General features: G+C 27.3%; 1 protein-coding gene across 1 annotated transcript in view; it reads left to right on the top strand.

Moving 5' to 3' along the window:
* LOC107451423 (hemicentin-1) overlaps window positions 1–21524 on the top strand; it is a 128321-nt gene that overhangs the window by 100373 nt on the left and 6424 nt on the right. The window contains exons 58-72 of the mRNA XM_043043380.2: window positions 653–1004; window positions 4069–4239; window positions 4806–4976; window positions 5687–5857; window positions 7840–8010; window positions 9918–10088; window positions 12767–12937; window positions 14252–14395; window positions 14476–14613; window positions 14897–15025; window positions 16971–17204; window positions 18036–18227; window positions 19658–19777; window positions 19866–19985; window positions 21286–21417. Coding sequence (XP_042899314.2) covers window positions 653–1004; window positions 4069–4239; window positions 4806–4976; window positions 5687–5857; window positions 7840–8010; window positions 9918–10088; window positions 12767–12937; window positions 14252–14395; window positions 14476–14613; window positions 14897–15025; window positions 16971–17204; window positions 18036–18227; window positions 19658–19777; window positions 19866–19985; window positions 21286–21417 — 2587 coding nt within the window. The remainder of the gene's footprint in view (window positions 1–652; window positions 1005–4068; window positions 4240–4805; window positions 4977–5686; window positions 5858–7839; window positions 8011–9917; window positions 10089–12766; window positions 12938–14251; window positions 14396–14475; window positions 14614–14896; window positions 15026–16970; window positions 17205–18035; window positions 18228–19657; window positions 19778–19865; window positions 19986–21285; window positions 21418–21524) is intronic.

The raw sequence follows: 21524 nt of genomic DNA, 5'->3' as shown, positions 1-21524 counted from the left end.
AAAATCTATCAAAAATCTATAACTGAATGAATTTAAAAATTCCTGCAACTAGATCTCTTAAAAAAAAAATTTTGTACCAAAAGCTTAATGAAATTTCTGACACTTTTTCTAGGCAAAAAAATTTTTTTTTTAATATCTTGTCTCTTTTCAGTAACATTAAATCTTTCAGATATAAAAGTAATTTTTAAAGAAATTTTTGCATATAACTTTATTTTGAAGAATTGCTCCTAAATTAATAAAAACATATGGTAAGTATGGTGCTATAAGTGACCAAGTCAATAATTGGCAAAAAAAAGTACAAATCAATATGCATAGCGTAGATATACTGTCAAAAGATATGCATGTTAACTTGAAATTTTTTATTTCTTTCAAAAAGGGCAACTGAAAATTAAAGGATGTTAGTTATTGTAACTCATTTAAAACTAACTATTACCTTGAATATTTTTGGCTACATATTCAAGATATATATTTTTTGCTGCTGACAATTTTAAATTTGTAAAAAGATGTTTTACTGAAAAATCTTGGGTAAGAGTAAAATAGAATTCTAGAAGGAATAGGATTCTGAGGAAGTACTAGGCCCACCCATAGGCTATCGTAATAATGAAGAAGAAGATTTTTTTATTGACTAATTCTATATAATTATTGATTTCAGGATCAAGATTCTGGTCATTACAAATGTGTAGCCAGCAATGATTTTGGTTCTGCAGAGCAAGTAGCTGAACTTGTGGTCAGAAGTAAACCAAGATTTGTCATCATGCCTCACAATACAAAAGCAACTGAAGGCAGTAATGTTTTCCTTGACTGTAAAGTGAATGGAGAACCTAAGCCGTCCGTTGCTTGGTTTAAAGATAACATTCCAATCTTGAAGCAAGAGCGAATTCTCATATTTCCCAACAGCACTTTAGAAATCGTTGCTGCTCAAATTGATGATGAAGGAGTCTATTCATGCTTGGCTAATAACTCTTTGGGCACTTCAGTTAAAGAAGCTCAAATAATTATCATAGGTAATGAGGCATAACTTACAATTAGATTAGTTAGTTCTACAACTAGTTGTAAGATGTGATAAAAAAAACTAGACAATAAATGTTTAGCTTCCCTAATTATGGTTAATTATTCTGATTATCATATTATTATATCATTATCATAAATATTTTCTTTTCCACATAATGGTAGATGAAATTCAAATCTGCATAGCTTCCAGTTTCATGAAGAATTTTATTATGCTATTAGTATTAGAATTTTATTATATTATTTATTATTAAAGACTTAACCCAATAATTAAGCATGAGGTCACAAGAAATGAAGCAACATACCTAGGTGAAGGCTGAAACTGGACAAAATATTTTATTACAGATAAGAGGTTATATGGATGGGTGGTCTAATGTAAACAATAACAAGCGTCCTTAAACCGGAAGAAATTTAGAAAATTTCCGGTGTATCCCTCCGCTTATGTTATGACTACGAGGCGATGTGTGAACAAGCCTATAATATTCTATGCAGTTTCGTTATTGTAATTTGGGTTCAAATCTAAACATAATTGTACCATTCATAAGAGCTTTCAGAAATGTATTGATTCTCAGAGGTCATAAGGCCAAAAAAAATTTTAGAAAATTAATATCTCATTGAATAATTCTTAAGGTTTGCCATGTTTTGTATTTTATCCCTTATTTGGCTACATTTGAATAAAATGTCTTTAAAATCTTTTAAAATATCTTTATAAATATCTTTAAAATATCTTTTTAAGTTGGCCTAATTAGAAAATATTCTAATGATTATAATATTAATATGATAATGCTGAAGTTTAAAGGCTGAAAGAAAGAACTCGGTACATGTGAAATACTGCAAAAGATATGATGCAATAATATGATGGCGCTTTTCTTCAATCTGTGGCGTAAAAATATATCGGAAGCAGTAACCCGGAAGTCTTGAAAGAGCAATTTTACCACTAGCGCCACCATCCTTAGCTTTACACGATCACCCATCCATTAAGGACAGCACTGCTGCCATCTATGTCAGCAGTTGTGATGCCATCTATGTACAACAATATAAACTAACTCTTTCAACAATTATACTATTATAATATTTTATTATACTCTTAGTATACTATATTATTATATTATACTATTAGAATTTTATTTTACTATAAGAATTTTATTATACTATATATTATTATACTTATTAGTTTTGTTTGAAAAGTTGTTATGAATATTTTGTTTCATATAGTATATTTAATAAATGGAAAGAGTAATTTTTATCACTCATTTTTAAATTTCTTTTCTCTATTTTATTATAAAGTTTAAAAAATAACTTTCTGACTATATTTTCTTAAAGAAATGTGAATAGCTTTCACATTCACAGTAGATGAAATCATTAGTTGTCAAGAGAGTTCTTTAAATAATACCACATTATTCAGATACAAATTTCTGAATTTAGCAATTTCCCAACTATCTGCTCTAATATGATGGAAGGGTAGGTCAGATTATAAAACAGCCAAATAGGATTAAGTTCCACTTCTACCTACTCTGTCATTTTGTTAATAATACACGTTACACATTTTAAGATAAGTGATTAATGCAAAAATACTCTTTAAGTTTATTTGAAAACTACACAATTGTAATCTTTTACGACTAGGACAGATGGCTGCTTTAGTATGGTCAGTTTCTATATTCCTTAATATATTCCTTTCTATAATACTTTTAACTTTTCCCTTTGCCCAGATAGTTATATATAGAAGCTAGGTAGTCACAAGCCAGAGTCTACTGTATTAAGATAAAAAAAAAGATGATTAAACATTTTTTAGTTTGAAAACAATTCATTACAATAAAACTTTAAGATGTATTAAAACTAGTTTTAAGACTTAAATATTGGATAGTCTGTAATGAAGTTTCAATAATTATCATAGGTGGTAATAATACCTAACTCTTAAAAGTGTCAGTTGGATTTGCATAATCTTCCGTTGGATTTGCTTAAAAAGGTTAAGTTTAAATGTTATACCCTAACTATTTACTTGTTTCTTGTAATGGCTTATAATTTTACTAATATTTCCTTGAAATAAATTCAAATAATTAAAATGGGTAATGCTGCCTAGCCTTTAGTTTAATATGTTATTACATTACTCTTTTATACTAAAACTTTCATTTTTTCATGGAAATTTATTTTTGTTTTTTATAATGGATGAAATATAAAAGTAAAGAAAACTTTATATCTATATTTCCTTTAAGAAATATGCTACAATTGGCAATCGAGTTTACAATGAATAAAATTGTTGATTATTCTGAACTATCTTTCTCTAATCAAAAACAAAATTATGAAATGTATGAACGAAAATGGTATTAATTAGCCACTGTTTTAAGAATAATTTAGATAATTATGCATATTCTTTCATAGATATGTTTTGTTAAAACTTTTTAAAGTTCTTAACAATTTTATGGTGATATGTTGTAAGTTACAAAGTTGCAGTCATAAATCTTAGAAAATTTTTTCGTAAACTTTATCTTGAGGCGGAAATCAGCGATCAAAACTTATTTTCAAAATTTCTCCGTATAAGCTAAAGTAATTTTAACTTAAAAGTTATTCTAATAATTTAAAACATTTTTGCTGACATAATATTTTGACCATATCATCATTGATAACCAGTCTACTTATGGAATTGAAAGCATAAATTTTAATTTTTATATCTGTGTAATTTTGAACTCAACTGAAAACAAGGAATCAAAAATCTTTTGTCCTTGTAGTATGCTTTTTGATGGAAATTAATTTTTATTCCTACTTCATACTGAAAACCTTAAATGGGTTACCAGATTTAAAAATAAATCTCTGATTAATTAGGATCTATTAATCTGAAACATTAGTTGTTTTAAGTTGACACTTCATAGAAGTATTATGCAAATACTCTTGCCTGTATCAGAAACAAGTGCTATATCCCTTGCCTCTAGCTGTCTTGACCCTATCATATATGTTGTGAATTTTCTTAAAAACAATAAAAGAAATGTAGTAAAATTCATAACACAAATTAAGTAGTATGTTCCTACTTTTTATAATAAGCATTTTATACTGTTTCTTTTATAGTTCATGGCAAATGGTCAGAGTGGCAAGATTGGGGAGAATGTTCTGCCACTTGTGGCGAAGGACGTCAATTCCGCCAAAGATTTTGCAACAATCCAGCACCTCGAAATAATGGAAAAACTTGTATTGGAATTTCATCTGAAGTAAAGCAATGCACACAAGACCCATGCCCAGGTATAGTTTAAATTATAGTAATTTTCTTATCAAATATATTTGATAATATTTTGTACTAGACTAACATTCAAATGGCATTAAACCCTATTTTATTTAAATAGTGTTATATACAAGTGGTAAACAAATTTGTTAATTACTTTTATTCTTGTTTAAAAGAGAATAATTTCTTTACCAGGTTCATCCTCTATTTCAAAGCTGTGTGAATAATAATGGGAGTAGTGTATAGTAACAGATTGATAAACAAAATAATAATAAAATTAGGGAATCAAATGATACGGTTGAAAATATTAATAACAGGAGTGATAAGCTAAATAAAAAGACAATAGTATCTAAATTATTATAAGATTGACAAGCTAAATTTATTTAGTTGGTTTATTCAGTGTTTAAAGTAGATAATGTTCAAAGTTTGAAAGAAAAAAAACTTAATTTTTAATTTTGGATAAATTTTGGTGATCCTTCTCTACAATATTCTATAGCACTCAGATTAGAGTTAGGAACCTTAGTGTTAAATTTTTATCATCTGAAAAAATTTCCCATGTTTATTAATCGAAACTGTTTCATTTTAGTTAATGGCGAGTGGGGTAATTGGATAGAATGGCAAGAATGCAGTGTAACATGTGGTGTTGGACAAAGATTGCGACATAGAATGTGTGATAATCCTAAACCAAAATATGGAGGATCAAACTGTTCTGGAACTGAAATGGAAGCTGAATCTTGTTTACTAACAAAATGTCCAGGTATCTTCTGCACACTTAATTACTTTATTAATTATTAATTACTTTATATTTAATTGTTATTCTGGAATAAATTTAGTTAATTTTTTCTTATTTCTAATTATTTTGTTATTAGTTTTTAGATTTTTCACTTTTGTATTATTTTTACGAAGAAAACTTTTTATCAAATTTCTTTGTACCCTTTTAGAAGCAATGTACAAATACTTTTAGCCATATTAGAAACCACTAAAATCATTTAAACTATATAAATCTTAAGGATTTTTTTTTATCTCTCACTTTTTTTAATAACATTAATCTGAAAGAAGTCTTTCTTTTTAGACTACACTCACTTTGACCACATTTTCTATGTCTATAATGCAAATCTTCATCCCAATTTTTCAGTTCTGCAGAGTGTTTAAATATCTACTAATTTAAAAAAGTGTCATCCAGTTTCAAATTTATTATTCCAATGGAAGATTTCAGCTATAAATTATTTTAAATCTTATTACATTATTTTAAACTTAAGTTTATATTTCTTACTTTAATTCATTTCTTGTGTATAAAAAATAGCTTTAAAATGATGTTAAACTTTTAAAAATGTTTTCTTTGAGTTATGACATTGTAATGATTTTTATTAGAAACTTAGACTTAAATATTTGAAGAAAATATTCTTATTCTAATGCTTTATTTATTGGAATACTGTCACATGTTTATTGTTTTTTTTTAAATTTCAGTTGATGGTCGTTGGAGTTTGTGGTCTGAATGGCAACCGTGTAGTGTGTCATGTGGAAAAGGAAACCAACAGCGTGTCCGAGAATGTAATAATCCTGAACCGCTTCATGGTGGACAACTATGTTTCGGTGAAAGTAAAGAGATTCAAGAATGCTATACGGAAGACTGTCCAGGTGAATTTTTCTCATAATAATTAAAATATTCTGTATCGTGTTGTGATAATTATATTTATAGAAAAGCAAATAGATACAGTAGATGATCTTAATTATCTTAATTACCCGGATCTCTTATTTTTAAACTTAACTACTAAACATAGCAATAGTCTGTAACTGATCAATCGTTAAATGTTTTAAAGCAATTTTTCGATACAAATACTTAAAAACACAAAATATGCAATTAAGTATTTATTATTTACAGAAAAAATGGAAATTGTCTGAAGCATTAGAGCTAGTAACAAACAAATTAATCAATTTTAGCTTGCTACTTAAAATTTTAACCTTTTAGCAAATAATGTAAAAATTTAATAGTTCTAACTTAGTTATAGAAATTTTTAAATTACAAATTTTTTGTTGTTTACACCCACTAAGCTTGTTTGGTTTATGAAGAATTGCAGTTCATAGAATTATGTGACATAAATCTGTTATTATAAAAAATATTATTTTAAGAATAAATTTTTTTCCTTTTTTAATAAATCAATTTTAGCTTGCTACTTAAAATTTTAACCTTTGAGCAAATAATGTAAAAATTTAATAGTTTAGTTATAGAAATTTTTAAATTACAAATTTTTTGTTGCTTACACCTACTAAGCTTATTTGGTTTATGAAGAATTGAAGTTCATAGAATTATGTGACATGGATCTTTTATTGTAAAAAAATTATTTTAAGAATAATTTTTTTTCTTTTTTAATTTATGTACAGAAATTAAAATTAAATCTTCACAAATTCTTTTCATAATCAAATGCTGCAACTTTGATGTAGAATTCTAGTAAAATCTACCTAATTCTAGTAACCTTGCAGAATCATAACGAATATAACATAGAATCATAATAAATATGAATAAAAAAATAAGACTATTTTAGCTTCTAGAATTTTTTTCTAGAATCTATAATTATATAAATCTAATAGAGCTTAATCATAAAAGTTATGACAACTTTGTTTCATTTAAATAAATGTCTAGTATTTTTTCCTGTCTCTCTTATCAACTTATTATTAATCAAATTTATATCAATGTTTTGATTTTATATACCTTACATTTGCATTTATCCAGACTTATGGAGTTTTTTCTGTTTACATTAAATAATTAATCGTTGTATTTTGCCCTTATTCTTATTATTTCAATTATATGTCTTATTTGGCTAGTTTTTGATGGTATCTCTTTTGAATATTTCTGTATTTGTTATGTAATTGTTTATCGATATCTCCAATTTAAAAAGAGTGCTGTGTGTTTCAAAAGGCTTTTAAAAGAAATGTTTTTTCCTAAAAAGTTTTTATACTCTATGTTTAAGTGTGTTTGCTACAGGGCAGGTTATAGTTAGTGATGATTTTAAAGAGTTAATACATTCTACAGCAGCTGATTTTAACATTATGAGAGAAAAAAGTATTATTTTTAGCTTCCATATAGAAACTAGATAAAGATGTAATTTAAATTTTTGCATTAGAATAATTTCTAAAGCATCTATAGTATTTGGTTTTAAAAGTTTTAACTGTACATTTACTAAATTTTAAACACACATGTACTTATATTTATCTATCTGGCAACTTTTCAGGAGTCTGTTTGAAAAATAAATAATATATATCCTGTATATACATTTTATTCTAGTAAGGACTGCAGTTCAAGCAATGACTTTTTACCTGTAAGACTCTCAAAAGGTTCTGTATGTAAAACGCAAGAATAACTAATAGCGAAATATTTTTAATTTAAGAAAATTGTTATAAATGCATGCTTGTAGAAATTGTAAATAAAAGTACATATTTGCATTTATCAGATAGTATTAGTGATTTTTTTTAAATATTCTATAAAAGTTTGACGTGGTTGTCTTTGTTGATAGCAAATTATAAAACCTCTTACAAACATTGGGTTTGGTTGTTTATGCATTGAATTACCAAAATATCTATCAATATTGTAATATTGTTTAATTCTATGTTAATGGTTACAGTGAATGGTGACTGGAGTGCTTGGAGCGAATGGTCATTTTGTTCTTCCTCTTGTGGTGGAGGTATTAGAGAAAGAAAAAGAGCCTGTGATTCTCCATATCCAGCCAATGGCGGTCACCAATGCATTGGTGCAAGTTACCAGATTGATTACTGCAACAGTGCTCAATGTCCAGGTAACTTAACAAATCTTATTTTGTTGAAGCAAAAATATAATTAAAAAATATTATAGTGCCACAAATGGGATGTTAGAGTTGTATATTTTGTTTTTCTGTGCATTGAAATAAATTTTAGAACACATTATTTTTTGTTTTAACCCTATTACTAATAACCTCTTTTTTTTAATCATTTAACTTTGAAGTAGAGGAGTGCATTAAACATGATTCTGCTTTAATTGTTTTTTTTTAATTGAAAAATTTGCCAAATACAACAATTTAAGGTTCTCCCCTCTAAAAAAACATTATTAAATATAGAAAAGTGAATACTTGGTTGATAATACATAAATTAAAACTAATAACTTAAACAAATTTTTTGAAAATTTTATTGTTATTAAATAAAAGTGCTACATACTTAAATTTTGTTTTGTAATATATAATTAAACTTAGTTGTCTTTTGCAGTTTTAAAATAATTTTCAAATTCAGTAGAAAGAAAATTTTATTTATAATGTTAAACAACCATGTGAGATGTATTTATTATTTGCACCATAAACTACTTAAATCAGTCTGTTACTATTTTATATTTTTGTTTATAATCTTAATTACTCAATAACCACAATTTTACTAACTATAATTTTTTTATCGCATTAGAAAAAATTTTGATCCATTGTTATTAATATTGTTATTATGTGGTTTTAAACTATAAAACTTGGGAAAATTTTTTTTGTTGCATTTGTACAAATACTTGATATTGCATAATTCAAGTGTCGAGATTTCAAATCTGAAATTAGTTTTACTCCTATAGCTACAGTTTTTTTTTTAAATGACATTTTTAGTCTAGTTTTTGTTGAAATGTATAAGTTTAAAATCGGGTCATACAAGGGGTCATACAATGTTGTACCAAACTTCTATTGAAGTTTGGCCCAACACTACTTCTATGCTCTAACTCCCTATATCGGAATTAACTCCCCTAAAGGTGATGTACAAACGTTTCTTAGGAACCTATGACTGGAAATGTCATTGTATGCAGCTATAGATGCTTCCCTATTATGAGCTGTTCAGAAGCACATGACGAAACAGTTCATAATAGCAAAGCTACTTTAATGGCATGATGACATTTTCGGGCATGAGTTCCTATCCAATTTTAATCATGATGATGTGTCCTAAATCCAATTGAAGCTTGTCCCAACATATATGGGAGCCCTGTTATATATGTTACAGTGAATGACCGAAATCTGGAGAATGTCGACTCTCACCGTTGAATGTCAACAATCACATAGTTTCTTTGGTGAATGTCCGAAATATTTTTTATATCCAATTTTATATTAATTTATTCGTTGATATTATTATATTTATTTGATATATTTATATTTATTCTATATTTTAATACTTACTGACGATAGATTAGAAGAAACATCGGTGTTTAGAGTATCAGGCAAATGTATACCAGGTAGTGGCACTTAACCTTAAAAAACATCAGTGTAGGGTATACCGGGCAGTGGCACTTAACCTTAAAAAAACATCAGTGTAGGGTATACCGAGCAAATGTATACCCGTCAAATGTAAATGTATGGCCCGATACTCCAAACACTGATGTTTCTTCTGATCTATCGTCAGTAAGTATTCAAATATCGAATAAATGTAATTATATCCACGAATAAATTCATACAAAATCGAATGTAATAAATATTTCGGACATTCACCAAAGCGACTGTGATTGTCAACAACCACCAATTTCGGTCATTCACCGTAGCATATATAACATTTTTGAACTTGCTCATTTCAACAAAACATAGACTTAAATGTTATTTTAAAAAATTTAGCTTAGAGAGCATTATTGATAGCAGATTTAAAATCAGTGATGTAAAAATATCTGAGATCTGTTATAAAAAAAAAAGAATTGTTCTCTTCTTATACTTTTTCATAGTAAATGGTGAATGGGGACAGTGGTCTACATGGGGTCCATGTTCATCTTCATGCAACAAAGGTCAAAAAAAGCGTTTCAGATCATGTGACAATCCTGAACCTGCTGGTGGTGGAAGAGATTGCTCTGGAGCTTCTCAAGAAATTGAGGTGTGCAATGCACATTTATGTCCAGGTAAGTTTATTTATTTTATTTACATGTGTGTCTATTTTACCTGATACTACTTTTTTTAGGCATAGTTGTTACCTAGTTGCTGTTCTTAATCAGGATGCGTAGCATTTTTAAAAAGTGCTTAAAGGTGCTTATTTTTGATTTTCATTTTTTAAAAGCTCTTAAAGGTGCTTTTTTCATTGGGTGTTTTTAAAAAGTGCTTAATTTTCCCTTTTCAAAAATGAGATTATTCTTTTACTGTGTTGGTTTTCGCTTCGAATTATGCAAAAGGACACAGTTTACATTGTTCTATTCAACAATTTCATACTTAATTCAAACCCAATCTATTTCAGCGTATTGTCAGTCCATAGCATATGAAAACGCCATTCGTCTTACATGATTCAAAATTTCATGATTTTTGACAATAGTCAAAAACAATGGTTTTTTTTTTGGCATGATGGTTAAAACAAGATAAAGTCGTCAATTGTCAAAAACTTTCCAACCCTGCCTGATTATGATATATTTTTAAAGTGCTTAAAATTATTTTTTAAGTGCTTCAAATATGCTTATTTTTTGTTGAATAATTTGGCTATGCACCTCGTTAATGTATATTTTTCTATGCATGTCAGAAATGAAGTATGAAAAATATATTTGGGGAAATTGGCAAATTAGTATTGAATTAAGAAAAAATAATTTTGAAGTTTTACAAATTACAGTGAAAAGAGGATTAAAAACATCAAAAGTAGTGTGGTTGTAAGTGAAAATTGAAACTCTAATAATTGCTTTTAGTTTCTACAGTACAGTAACAGTAAGCTAATTTTGAAGCTATTAATTCTGCATCCATTGTGATTGACCTTAATTATGACTCATTATTATTCAATAATGATTGTTTTCTTGCTCAAATGTTATTGAATAATTATTTTAGCATTTTTTTCTTTTACTTTTATAAAAACTTTCTTCTTTTGCTGTGAATCTAATGTTTAAGTTGTTTCCTACCATATTTTACAATGATAAAATACATATTTTAAGCTGTTTGTTTATAGAACACCTTCTATACCAAGAATATAAAAAAATATGAACATAAGTAAGAAAAATAATTTTTCCTGAAACAGGAGGAAAGTCTATTGGCCTTCAGTTCTTTTTAATATATTTAAAAAAAATAATTGAAGTAAATAAATTAGGAATAAAATATAAAAACACAAATTTTTAAAATATCTAACCTATTCAAATTTAAATCATTATTATTGAAGGTGTTTAAAAAAATTTCACGCAAATAAAAAGTATTTATAAATTTGACTGTGGTTCAGTTTGCCAAATTTGATTTTGTTTCTTTTTCCTTTCACTAGAATTTTGAACAAATATGTAACTGAAAGAGGTTAACTGCAAAATTATAATTCAAAATTATATGTGCAGCTCAAAGTTATAATACATGCTGCTCAAAATGGGGCTACAGAAAACCAATGTTTTTCTTCTTAGTATCATGCTTCAAAGTAAAACAAAGTAATAGATGGACTTTATCTTGCTGGAAATAATGATTTAATACTTAAAATGCCAATTTGCCTGACTTAAATAGCACTAGCTCAGATAGTTTACTTGTTTCAAAGTAGGTATAGATGGATAAACTCAATCATAATTAGTGATATTTTCTCCCTTTAGTGTAGTGAGTTATTTCTTTTAATTTTTTGATATTTTAATGCAAAATTAAATAATCAAAAGGAAGAAATTAGCATCTTTTGACTGATTTTTTTTAATGAATAGTAATTTTTACACGGTGCAGTGTAAATGCATAGAGCTTTACTGCCATCCATTCAAATAAACAATCTCTAGGTATATAATAGCATTAGTTTTCTATTTTTTTCTTTTTATGGCACTAATGCTAAATTTCACTTTCATAATTATAAATAAATATCCATTTCTATTTATCTATCCATCAATTTCTGATGATAATATTTAGCAAAATATACGTTTATTCTTTGCTAAGTAAATAAAATGACAGTCAAAACTAACTTTGTATATACAAGTCTATCAGTTACTTAAAAATAATTGCAATTTAAAGTAATTGCAAATGACACTTCACTCAAAGACATTAAATGCGTAAATAAATATATATATATCAAATTTATACTTATTCTACTGAAAAAGATGTCCTTTAACCTGTTGTTTTTTCCATCAAAAACTTGTTTCTCCTTTGTTGTTTAGTAAGACAGAAAGGAAAAATGTCTAGACAAGATTTCAGCAAAAGGAAATAAGGAGTAATATGTTATCTAGTAGTCTCTAAGAAAGTAAATAAAAATTAAATGGCTACACAAAGGATGTTTTGAAGCTAAATATTTTTTTTTTATGAATAATTTAATTTTGCATTTGAAATAGTTGATGGTAAGTAGAATGCATGGTCTACTTGTAATTGTAAATTTGCACTCAAGCACATTAAATGTGCGAATAAAAAAATACATGAAATTTATACTTATTCTACTGAAAAAGACGTCCTTTTACCTGTTGTTCTTTCTGCCAAAAACCTCTTTCTTCCTTGTTGGTCAATAAGAAAGTTATGAATTGGAGGAAAAATTTTTAGACTAGACTTCAGCAAAAGGCAATATGGAGTAATGTTATCTAGTAGTAAAAAAAATTTAAATGGCTACACAAAAGATTATTTGAAGCTGAATAATTTTTTTATGAATAATTTAATTTTGCATTTGATATAGTTGATGGTAAGTGGAGTGAATGGAGTGCATGGTCTACTTGTTCTGTCTCCTGTGGTACTGGAGTTCGTTCACGAATTCGACAATGCAGTAATCCTGATCCTACTTATGGAGGGAAAGATTGTGTTGGAGATTCTGAAGATTATGAAGACTGCAGAGAAGAAGCATGTCATGGTATGTTTTATGTTCAATGTATGTTCAGAAAACTGTAATGTTTTTAAAGTGTCAGATGTAAAACACACTTCTGAAAAGTAGTGATCAAGTTATGAATAAAATTTTCTTATATTTTTTCTCCTATTAACCCTTCAAGCATTGAGCCACTGGGTAAAATTGCACTGAAATTTCCCTAAGCATTGCTTTTCAACTGAATAACATGGACAAAATTGGTATTTTTGATGCAAAATAGCCTGCATCTGAAAAAGTTGAGATTAACTCTCAGAAGGTTAAAAAAAATTTCATTAAATTTAAACTTAATCTACTAAAAAGGACATCCTTTAACCTGTTGTTTTTCCTTTAAAAAAACAGTTTTCTCTTTGTTGTTTAGTAAGAAAGTTGTGAATTGAAGGGAAAATGTCTAGACCCTAGGTCAGCAACTTGATCTGCGGATCACTTTGTGACTCACTTGAAGAATATTGGATTATCTCATTTGTATAATGTTTTTATTTTCTTTACTTTAAGATAATTCATAATCTGAAATAGAAGTGATGTAACCTATTAGTAAAAGTTGTGATGAAATTTTTTTTTTTTAAAAATGACTTACTTGAAAGAAACGTTGTCGTTACATAACCACTAATTTTTAAAAACTTGCCAAAATTTTAAATATTCAGTTGGCAATTAATAATATACTGTGTTAGTCAGAAATAGATTTTTAAATCCAATGACAAATGAATAGTTGAGGAAATGGGTTTAAAAACATTACTTTTTAAAGATTAATATAATTACAAGAAGTATTACTAGTAACAACAAAGAAGGGGGGGGACAACTTATGAAATATTAAATTATGCTTAACAAACCATTTAATACATCCTAAATTAGAATCAGACAAACTGTCATTGGTGATTTTATTGAGACTTATTTTAATATAAACATTCTTGTTTGATATCAATTTCATGAGAAAGGATTTAATTAAGATGAATGAATGTTATAAGGAAGAATGAATGTTAAAAGAAAGGATGAATGTTAAAGGAAAGGATGAGGAGATGTTTAAGATTTAATTTTTTTTTTTAATATGACTTGTTGATGAAGAAACAATCGAAAAAAATAAAAGAGTACCTACTTGTTTTTGTATCATTACTTGTTTTTCAGCAAATCACATATTTTTTCAGGGGTTTTCTTATAAAATTTTTTTACATTCATATGAAGAACAAAAACTTTTGTTTTGTTTTTAAATTTCTTTTTATAAAAGATTAAGAAACTGTAAATATGTATACAAAAGAAATGTGCTTATTTTACATATAGATTTTTGCTTATCTTCTTTTTTTATTACAGATTTACCATCTCAAGCTGCTGGTCATTTGATTGGAATATTAAATGGAATAGACTTTGGTCTCTCTATGTTCACAGCTAACGTATCCCGATCTGGTTTGAAGCATGTTGTTATAGGGAATATTGAAAACATAACAGATGATATAGGTACATACATTAATATTATTTTTATCATATTATTAATTTATTCACCCCATTTATTAAAAATCATGTTAACTATTCATTAGCTGATGAAATGAGAGTATTGATTCCTATTTTGACTCCCATGTACTGGACTACAGCAGATGAAATTGGCAGAGCTGTCAATGGTTACACTTTAACTAAGGGATTCTTCCGCAAAGAAACGCAAGTCAATTTTGCTACAGGTTTGATAATTTTTTTTAGCTTATCTAAAAATAAATGCAGGAAATATTTAAGTGATTTATTTATTTATAATTTATTTATTTATAATTTATTCATTTATAGTTTATTTATTTATAATTTATTTATTTAAAATTTATATATTTGTAATTTATTTATTTATAATTTATTTATAATTTATTTATTTATAATTTATTTATTTATAATTTATTTATTTATAATTTATTTATTTAGAATTTATTTATTTATAATTTATTTATTTTTAATTTATTTATTTATTTTTTGCAGGTGAAGTTTTGTATATGACTCATGTAGTACGAGGATTGGATATAAAGGGTAACCTCTTAGTCGATATTGTAATAAGTGGAGATGTTCCAGATTTACCATCTTCTAATCTAACTCTGCATCCCTTTACAGGTGAGTCGAAGAATATCTAATTAGTACCCTGTTCTACCCCAATATTAAGATAACAGGCAAGCCATTTTTTGCCTTTTTATAAAAAATCACTCATGAAAAGCTAATAAAATGATTATTTAATATATTGCATTCAGGTAAACAATGGGGATCTCAATACAGTTTTATAATAAAATTAAGACATTTAGAAATTGAAATCTAGAATAAAAATTACTAAAATTTAAGTAATGGTCAGTGGTCTAGGAACTAAGAAGTATTACAAGTACGTACACATTTTCACTAGTTTGTCAATGAAGTAAATTTAAATAAAAAAAATTACTCAGTGGTCTAGGTCTAAATATCAGTGGTCTAGGAACTAAGAAGTATTACAAGTACGTACACATTTTCACTAGTTTGTCAATGAAGTAAATTTAAATAAAAAAAATTACAATACAAAGAATGTGAGGGGATAGAGCACTTGCCTCCCTTTGAGGTAACCCAGATTCGAATCCCAGCGATGGCTGCTCATGGCTTGCGCCAACCACAGTGCTGACATAAAATATCGTCAGTGGTAAACGAATCATGGGTAAAAATCCCTTTACCATCAAGCTTACCATAGGAGAATTTCGAGTTATAAAGTCCTTCACAAAGGCTAGTTTTTCCCAATGCTTCATTCAGGATTCCCTTGTCTTCTAGGTTGGGTTCAAAATTTCAAAGCTATTGAGTTAAACATTGATAGTCGTAAACTTAGAATTGGACCGACTGTTCAATGAGGGTTATAAAATAAAATTCAATTAATGTGTAATGTTCGCAATTATAATGAAATATTTTATTTTGCAACAATAAAATAAACCAAAACATGAAGTTTAAAGTCAACAAATCAAAACAAGATAGCATCCCTTTATATTATTGCTGGTTCAGGAGACAACAGATAATTATTTTTAATGGTCCGAGTCAAATATTAGTTGTTCCTGACAACAATACCTCCGTTAGTTTCTAGCCCTAGTTGGTTATATTGTACTGAGATATAGACAATGAAATTTTCATCCATTTTCACTCTAATTTGAATAAATTGGTTTTAATAGTATTTTTATTATTTTTTATCTAATCTTACTCCTTTTTCACCTACATAGTATTCTTTGACTTAACAAACATATTATTTCAGAAAAAATTTTATATCTCACGTGATTACTTACATGTAGCTATTAGTGTATATTTAATTTTATTTCAGAAACAGTGATTAAAAGAAAATTGTTTTTAAGTGGACAAGAAAAAATGTATATTAACCATGGCGCGCAGTGTTTTTAAAACGGGCTTAAAGGTGCTTATTTTCGATTTTCGCTATTTAAAAGCCCTTAAAGGGGCTTTTTTCATTAGGTGTTTTTAAAAAGTTCCTTCTTTAAAAAGAACTTTCCCTTTTCAAAAATGAGAGTTTTTTTCGTTACCATTTCGATTTTTGCCACATATTATGCAAAAGCGTGCTTTTCACATTGTTCTATTCAATGTTTTCACAATTCATTTCGACGTATCATCGGTTCATAGTGTATGAAAGCGCCAATCATTTTACAGGTTTGGTGAAATACTTGCGAGTCCGCATGTGCGTATAGTGAGCTGTTTTTGGTGAGATTATTGCACTCTCGTGTGCAACTCTGCTGCATTTTACAAGATATTCTCAATTTTAAGCTTCATTTTCCACCCTCTGAAATCAAACCGAAAAATCTCCCGATCATTTTATAATGGCTAATATAATCAAGAAAATAGTTCTTTGTCAGAAACTAGTTATTTTATCATGATCATGTAAAGTCTGAAAATTATTTTGCATATTGTTAAAGTATATAGTGCTCAAAAATAATTTTTGAGTGCTTAAAAAATACTTGAAAGGTGCTTATTTTTTGTTGTAAGATTTAGCTACGCACCATGTTAACTTAGACTTTTATATTAAATAAGTAAATTGCTTTAAAATTTTCAGAGGATTACATACAGACCGGTCCAGGTTCAATCTATGCTCTGTCAACACGTACTTATAAAATTGGGGATTATATTCTTCCTTATTCATGGAACCATTCAATATTTTATGATGATAGTCTTGGTGAAATGCCTTTTGTGGTGGAAAGACTTTATGCTGATAATATTGAAAGCCAATACGATCCTGATACACTAAATATGAAATTTTTCATATCTGCTGCTATTGGTATAGGTAATAGCTTCTCTTGAATATTTTTTCATTACCTCTTGGTTATTTTATGATTTAACCTTCAGTTTTAATTTTCTTTCTAACTAATCTTATTTTTAATTTTCTTACTTTATAAATTGTATTAAATCTTGCATTTATTTATATTTCAACTAAAGTAAAAAAAAAAAAAAAAGACAATTTTGAAGTTTGTGAATGAAATTATTTTGTATTTCTTCATCAATTGTATGCATTTGTGATACGTCAAATTGCTGTTGTTGCTCTCCTGTGTTCTGCGTAGAAAACTAACTTAAATAGTTTTGACTTTAGTGAGTGTCATAAAGTTTTGAAAATGAAGTAAAAGATCTTTTCTCAAAATGCATTTGCTAAGAAATAGATATTTAAAAAATAAACTGTGATAGAAATTTTAAACAAGACACAATTTTAACTAGCAGATAAAAACCAGATTGAAAGTTTATCAAAAAGCTGACCGCATATCAATAAAATATGCGGAGAATTTTTGTCACTTTTATAAAATTCATTTCAATTAAGATACTATCCTGGGTGCAAACTATCAAATTATGTAAAATATATATATAAATAAAATCATTGTTCCATTTCTTAATATGCTTTACCAATTTTCTTAATATACTCGAATTTCCTATGTTAAACACATCCATTATTATAGTGTATATGTTTTTTTAAGAGTATTATTATATATATGTAAAATGATGCAGTCGGACCGAGCAGGAAAACAGNAGATGCCTAATTAAATATTCAGAATTATTTGAATGGCATTATTTTTCATTTATAATATCCTTAATTTATAATATTCTAATTTTAATTTATAATATAACTTTAAAGCATATAACAAGAAAAACTTTTCTAATATTTTTTTTACTCTCTCACTATTCCCAACAGATTTAAATGAATGTGATATCAATATTGATGACTGCTCCACGTCAGAAGAATGTATAAATACCTTGGGATCTTATAAATGTATAATTATTTGCAAAGAAGGATATAGGAGAAGTGAGAATGAACAATATTGCACAGGTATGATTTTTGTTTTGCCCATTACAGTTTATTTTTATTAAAATTATTTTATTTCTCCGAAACTAGAAAGCTGCTTTCTTTGCTCACCAACCCCCACAATTTTTCCTCCGCCATTTTTGTTTCTTTAAACAGTTTACATCAAAATTATAAATTATTCATAAAGCATCCTGTGTTTTTTTTTTGTATAAATACTAATTTGGTTTCATATAGTGAAATTTGTACTTGATTAGTATAAGAAAGCTTTTTTTTTGTTTCCACTTAAACTTCACCTACAAAGAAAAGCTTAAAAAGTGGCAAAAAATGTTTCTTGAGACTTAAAAATTTTAAAGCTTTTAATTTCACATTAATTTTAAGTTCATCAGTTCTAACATCGATAACTATTTCCTTTTATTTAAAAATAAATCTTGGTTGATAATAAATAAATTGAATTTTTTCAATCTTTCTCTAAAACTTTTACAATTTTCCCCAAACGCCCCCACCTAGCTAATAAAATATTTTTTGTTATATTATTGAGCAATCGAGCAAAAAGTTGATTCTTGATATTACTTATTGTATTAGAATTTTGAATAGTTATTTAGTATTCATTATTTTACCTGATTTAATATTAAATAAATTGAAGTTACACAAGTTAAATTGGATATTCTACATCGATTCATTAATGCCAGTTTAAATTAATGAAAATTTATGCTATTAGTGTTTATTTACCAATCTAGGTAAAGAACTAGAAGTAAGCACTTATTTGTAGAAAAGAATCTAACATGATTATGCACCATACAAGAACATATGATTTCTTGGAAAACATGCTGTCAGGCACTTCAGATTCTCAGACTCAATGCCTAAATCTCACTTTTTTTAATTTTCATTAAGAAACCAAATTATTAGTGGGAGTGAGTATGATAACAAAAGAAATTTTTCTGTTATTTGTAAATTTAATTACATGTCTACACTAACCATTGGGTTTAGTAACTGGTAGGCACTGTATCTCTATTTTGAGGGAAGCTTGTCTTAAATTTTAACTAAAAATCTTAATCTTAAAATATTGCATAAAAAGGAAGTATTGTGTGATTACTTGATAATATAATAAATGAACATCACTTTTAAGAATTTGCTTCTGAAAATTAATAGAAATTCATAACATATTAATAACAGAGTATAATATTAGGAAGGAATGATAAGTAAATATTACTCAATACCCTTAAATAAATAATTTATAGGTATATACCATTATAACTTTTATTTATTTTATGCTTATGACAGCTAAACATATATGATCTTTAAATATTTAAGATCATATCATGTTATTTTTCTGTTTTATAAGAATACTCACGAAACAATAAAGATGATACAATGACCATCAAAAGATTTTTAGATATAATTATAAATATGTTTCAATAATTGATACAATTCTAATTTCTATTTATTTCTGTTAGATATCAATGAATGCATAGAAAACTCTGATAACTGTAACCAACAGTGCATAAACACAATCGGAAGTTATACCTGTGATTGCCATGATGGATATTATCTTCTTCATGAAACAGATTGCTTTGGTAAAATATAATTATTAAAATTTAAAAGACGCCACATTTTATTTCTTTTCTTCTTAAATAATACATTTTTTGTATGTGTATTTTTAAGACCTAGATGAATGTAATATGGTAGAGTCTCCATGCAGTCATTATTGTTCCAATACACCTGGTAGTTTTTATTGCAGTTGCCCTGATGGTTATGAATTATTTAATGAAACGACATGCATAGGTAGGAATATATTGAAATGTGCATAATGTATTATATTGAAGTTCTTGATAGTATAATTATACACTTAATAATAGAGCTTTAGTAAAATTATTTGGAATCCATTTTTTATTGAGGGAGAAATTTTTGTCCTTTTCATAATAAGAAATAAAATTTTTTATATTGTTCTTAAATTAGTCTTAACCTATCAAGTTGTTAAGTGTTACAGACATTAATATTTTTACAATTAAGAGAGTAAAGTAAAACTGGTTAAATGGTGAAGCTGACACTGATAAATTGTCACATCATAAATTCCATAACATACGAGGTATATCCACAAAGTAAGTTCCGTTTTCATTTCTATCCGCGGCAGCGCTGCGATCGCAGTTCCGAGCATGCGCGCTAGTTGCTCTGACTCAAGCAGAAGAATTGTGCGCCATTTTCAGATCCCTGCTGCCGATGTGTTCTTTGTAGTGCTTCTTTATGATGACANACGAAGGCATACAAAAACTTGTGCCACGCTATGACAAGTGCCTACAAAATTTCGGAAGCTATGTAGAAAATTAGTTTCACAGTTGTAGATTTTTGTGCAATAAATATTATTTCTGTATCTGTACACGCTTTTTTTATATAACAAAACGGAACTTACTTTGTGGATATACCTCGTATATTCATGTAAAAATATTGTTACAATTCTTTGATGGTTAACATTCTTTTAGTTTTGACTGAAGTATTAGACAGTGCACTAAATAAAAAAGAAAACTAGTTATTGATTTCGCTAGCAATCTTGATGATGAGAAGGACTATCCTTAAATTTTGTGCTATATTTTAAGATACAAAACCAGGCACAGAAACATTCTTTCTACCACCTGTTGCCTAAATTATTATGCTATATTTTCTAAATTATTGTTATCCTCCTAATTTTAGGGATCAAAAACCCAAATCCCTTGAAAAAAAAGTCATGCTTATTCTGAGGAAGTACATTTTTGTGTCCAATTTTCTAACTTAAAACACACTGTTCACAAAATAATTAAAGTTATAGTCCTTCAAATTTTTAAGGTTGCTTCTTAGAACTAGAGAATCTAATCATTAGATATTCAGTTATTAAAGTGTCTCCTTTTTTATTTTGCACACTCAACGCAATATTTAATAATGCTACATTTTTTACTTTTTTTCATGTTCAAGATATACCATTATTTTTACCTACATGTAGTTATATATATTAGTTATATATATACATGTAGTTATATATATATTACTTTATAATCAGCTTTTTATTATGATTATCTGTATAAAGTAGTGTAATTTAATTTGAACATTTTAGATATTAATGAGTGTGAAGATGGAACTTTCTCTTGTTCTGTTGAGCAGGAATGTAAAAACACTATTGGTGGATATGAATGCATAAATGTTTGTTCAGAAGGATTTTCAAGAGCAACCAATGGTTCTTGCATAGGTAAGATGTGTTTAGCATATGTATAAAATTCTGATACATATTAAGTTTCATAATTCATTTTACTTAGAGGGAATATCAAAAGCTATTGTATGAAAATTTAGAAAATT

Source organism: Parasteatoda tepidariorum, chromosome 8 (assembly GCF_043381705.1).
Source record: "Parasteatoda tepidariorum isolate YZ-2023 chromosome 8, CAS_Ptep_4.0, whole genome shotgun sequence".
Taxonomy (NCBI): Eukaryota; Metazoa; Arthropoda; class Arachnida; order Araneae; family Theridiidae; genus Parasteatoda; species Parasteatoda tepidariorum.
Note: the sequence above shows the minus strand (reverse complement) of the source record. Positions and strands in the feature narration are given on the sequence as shown.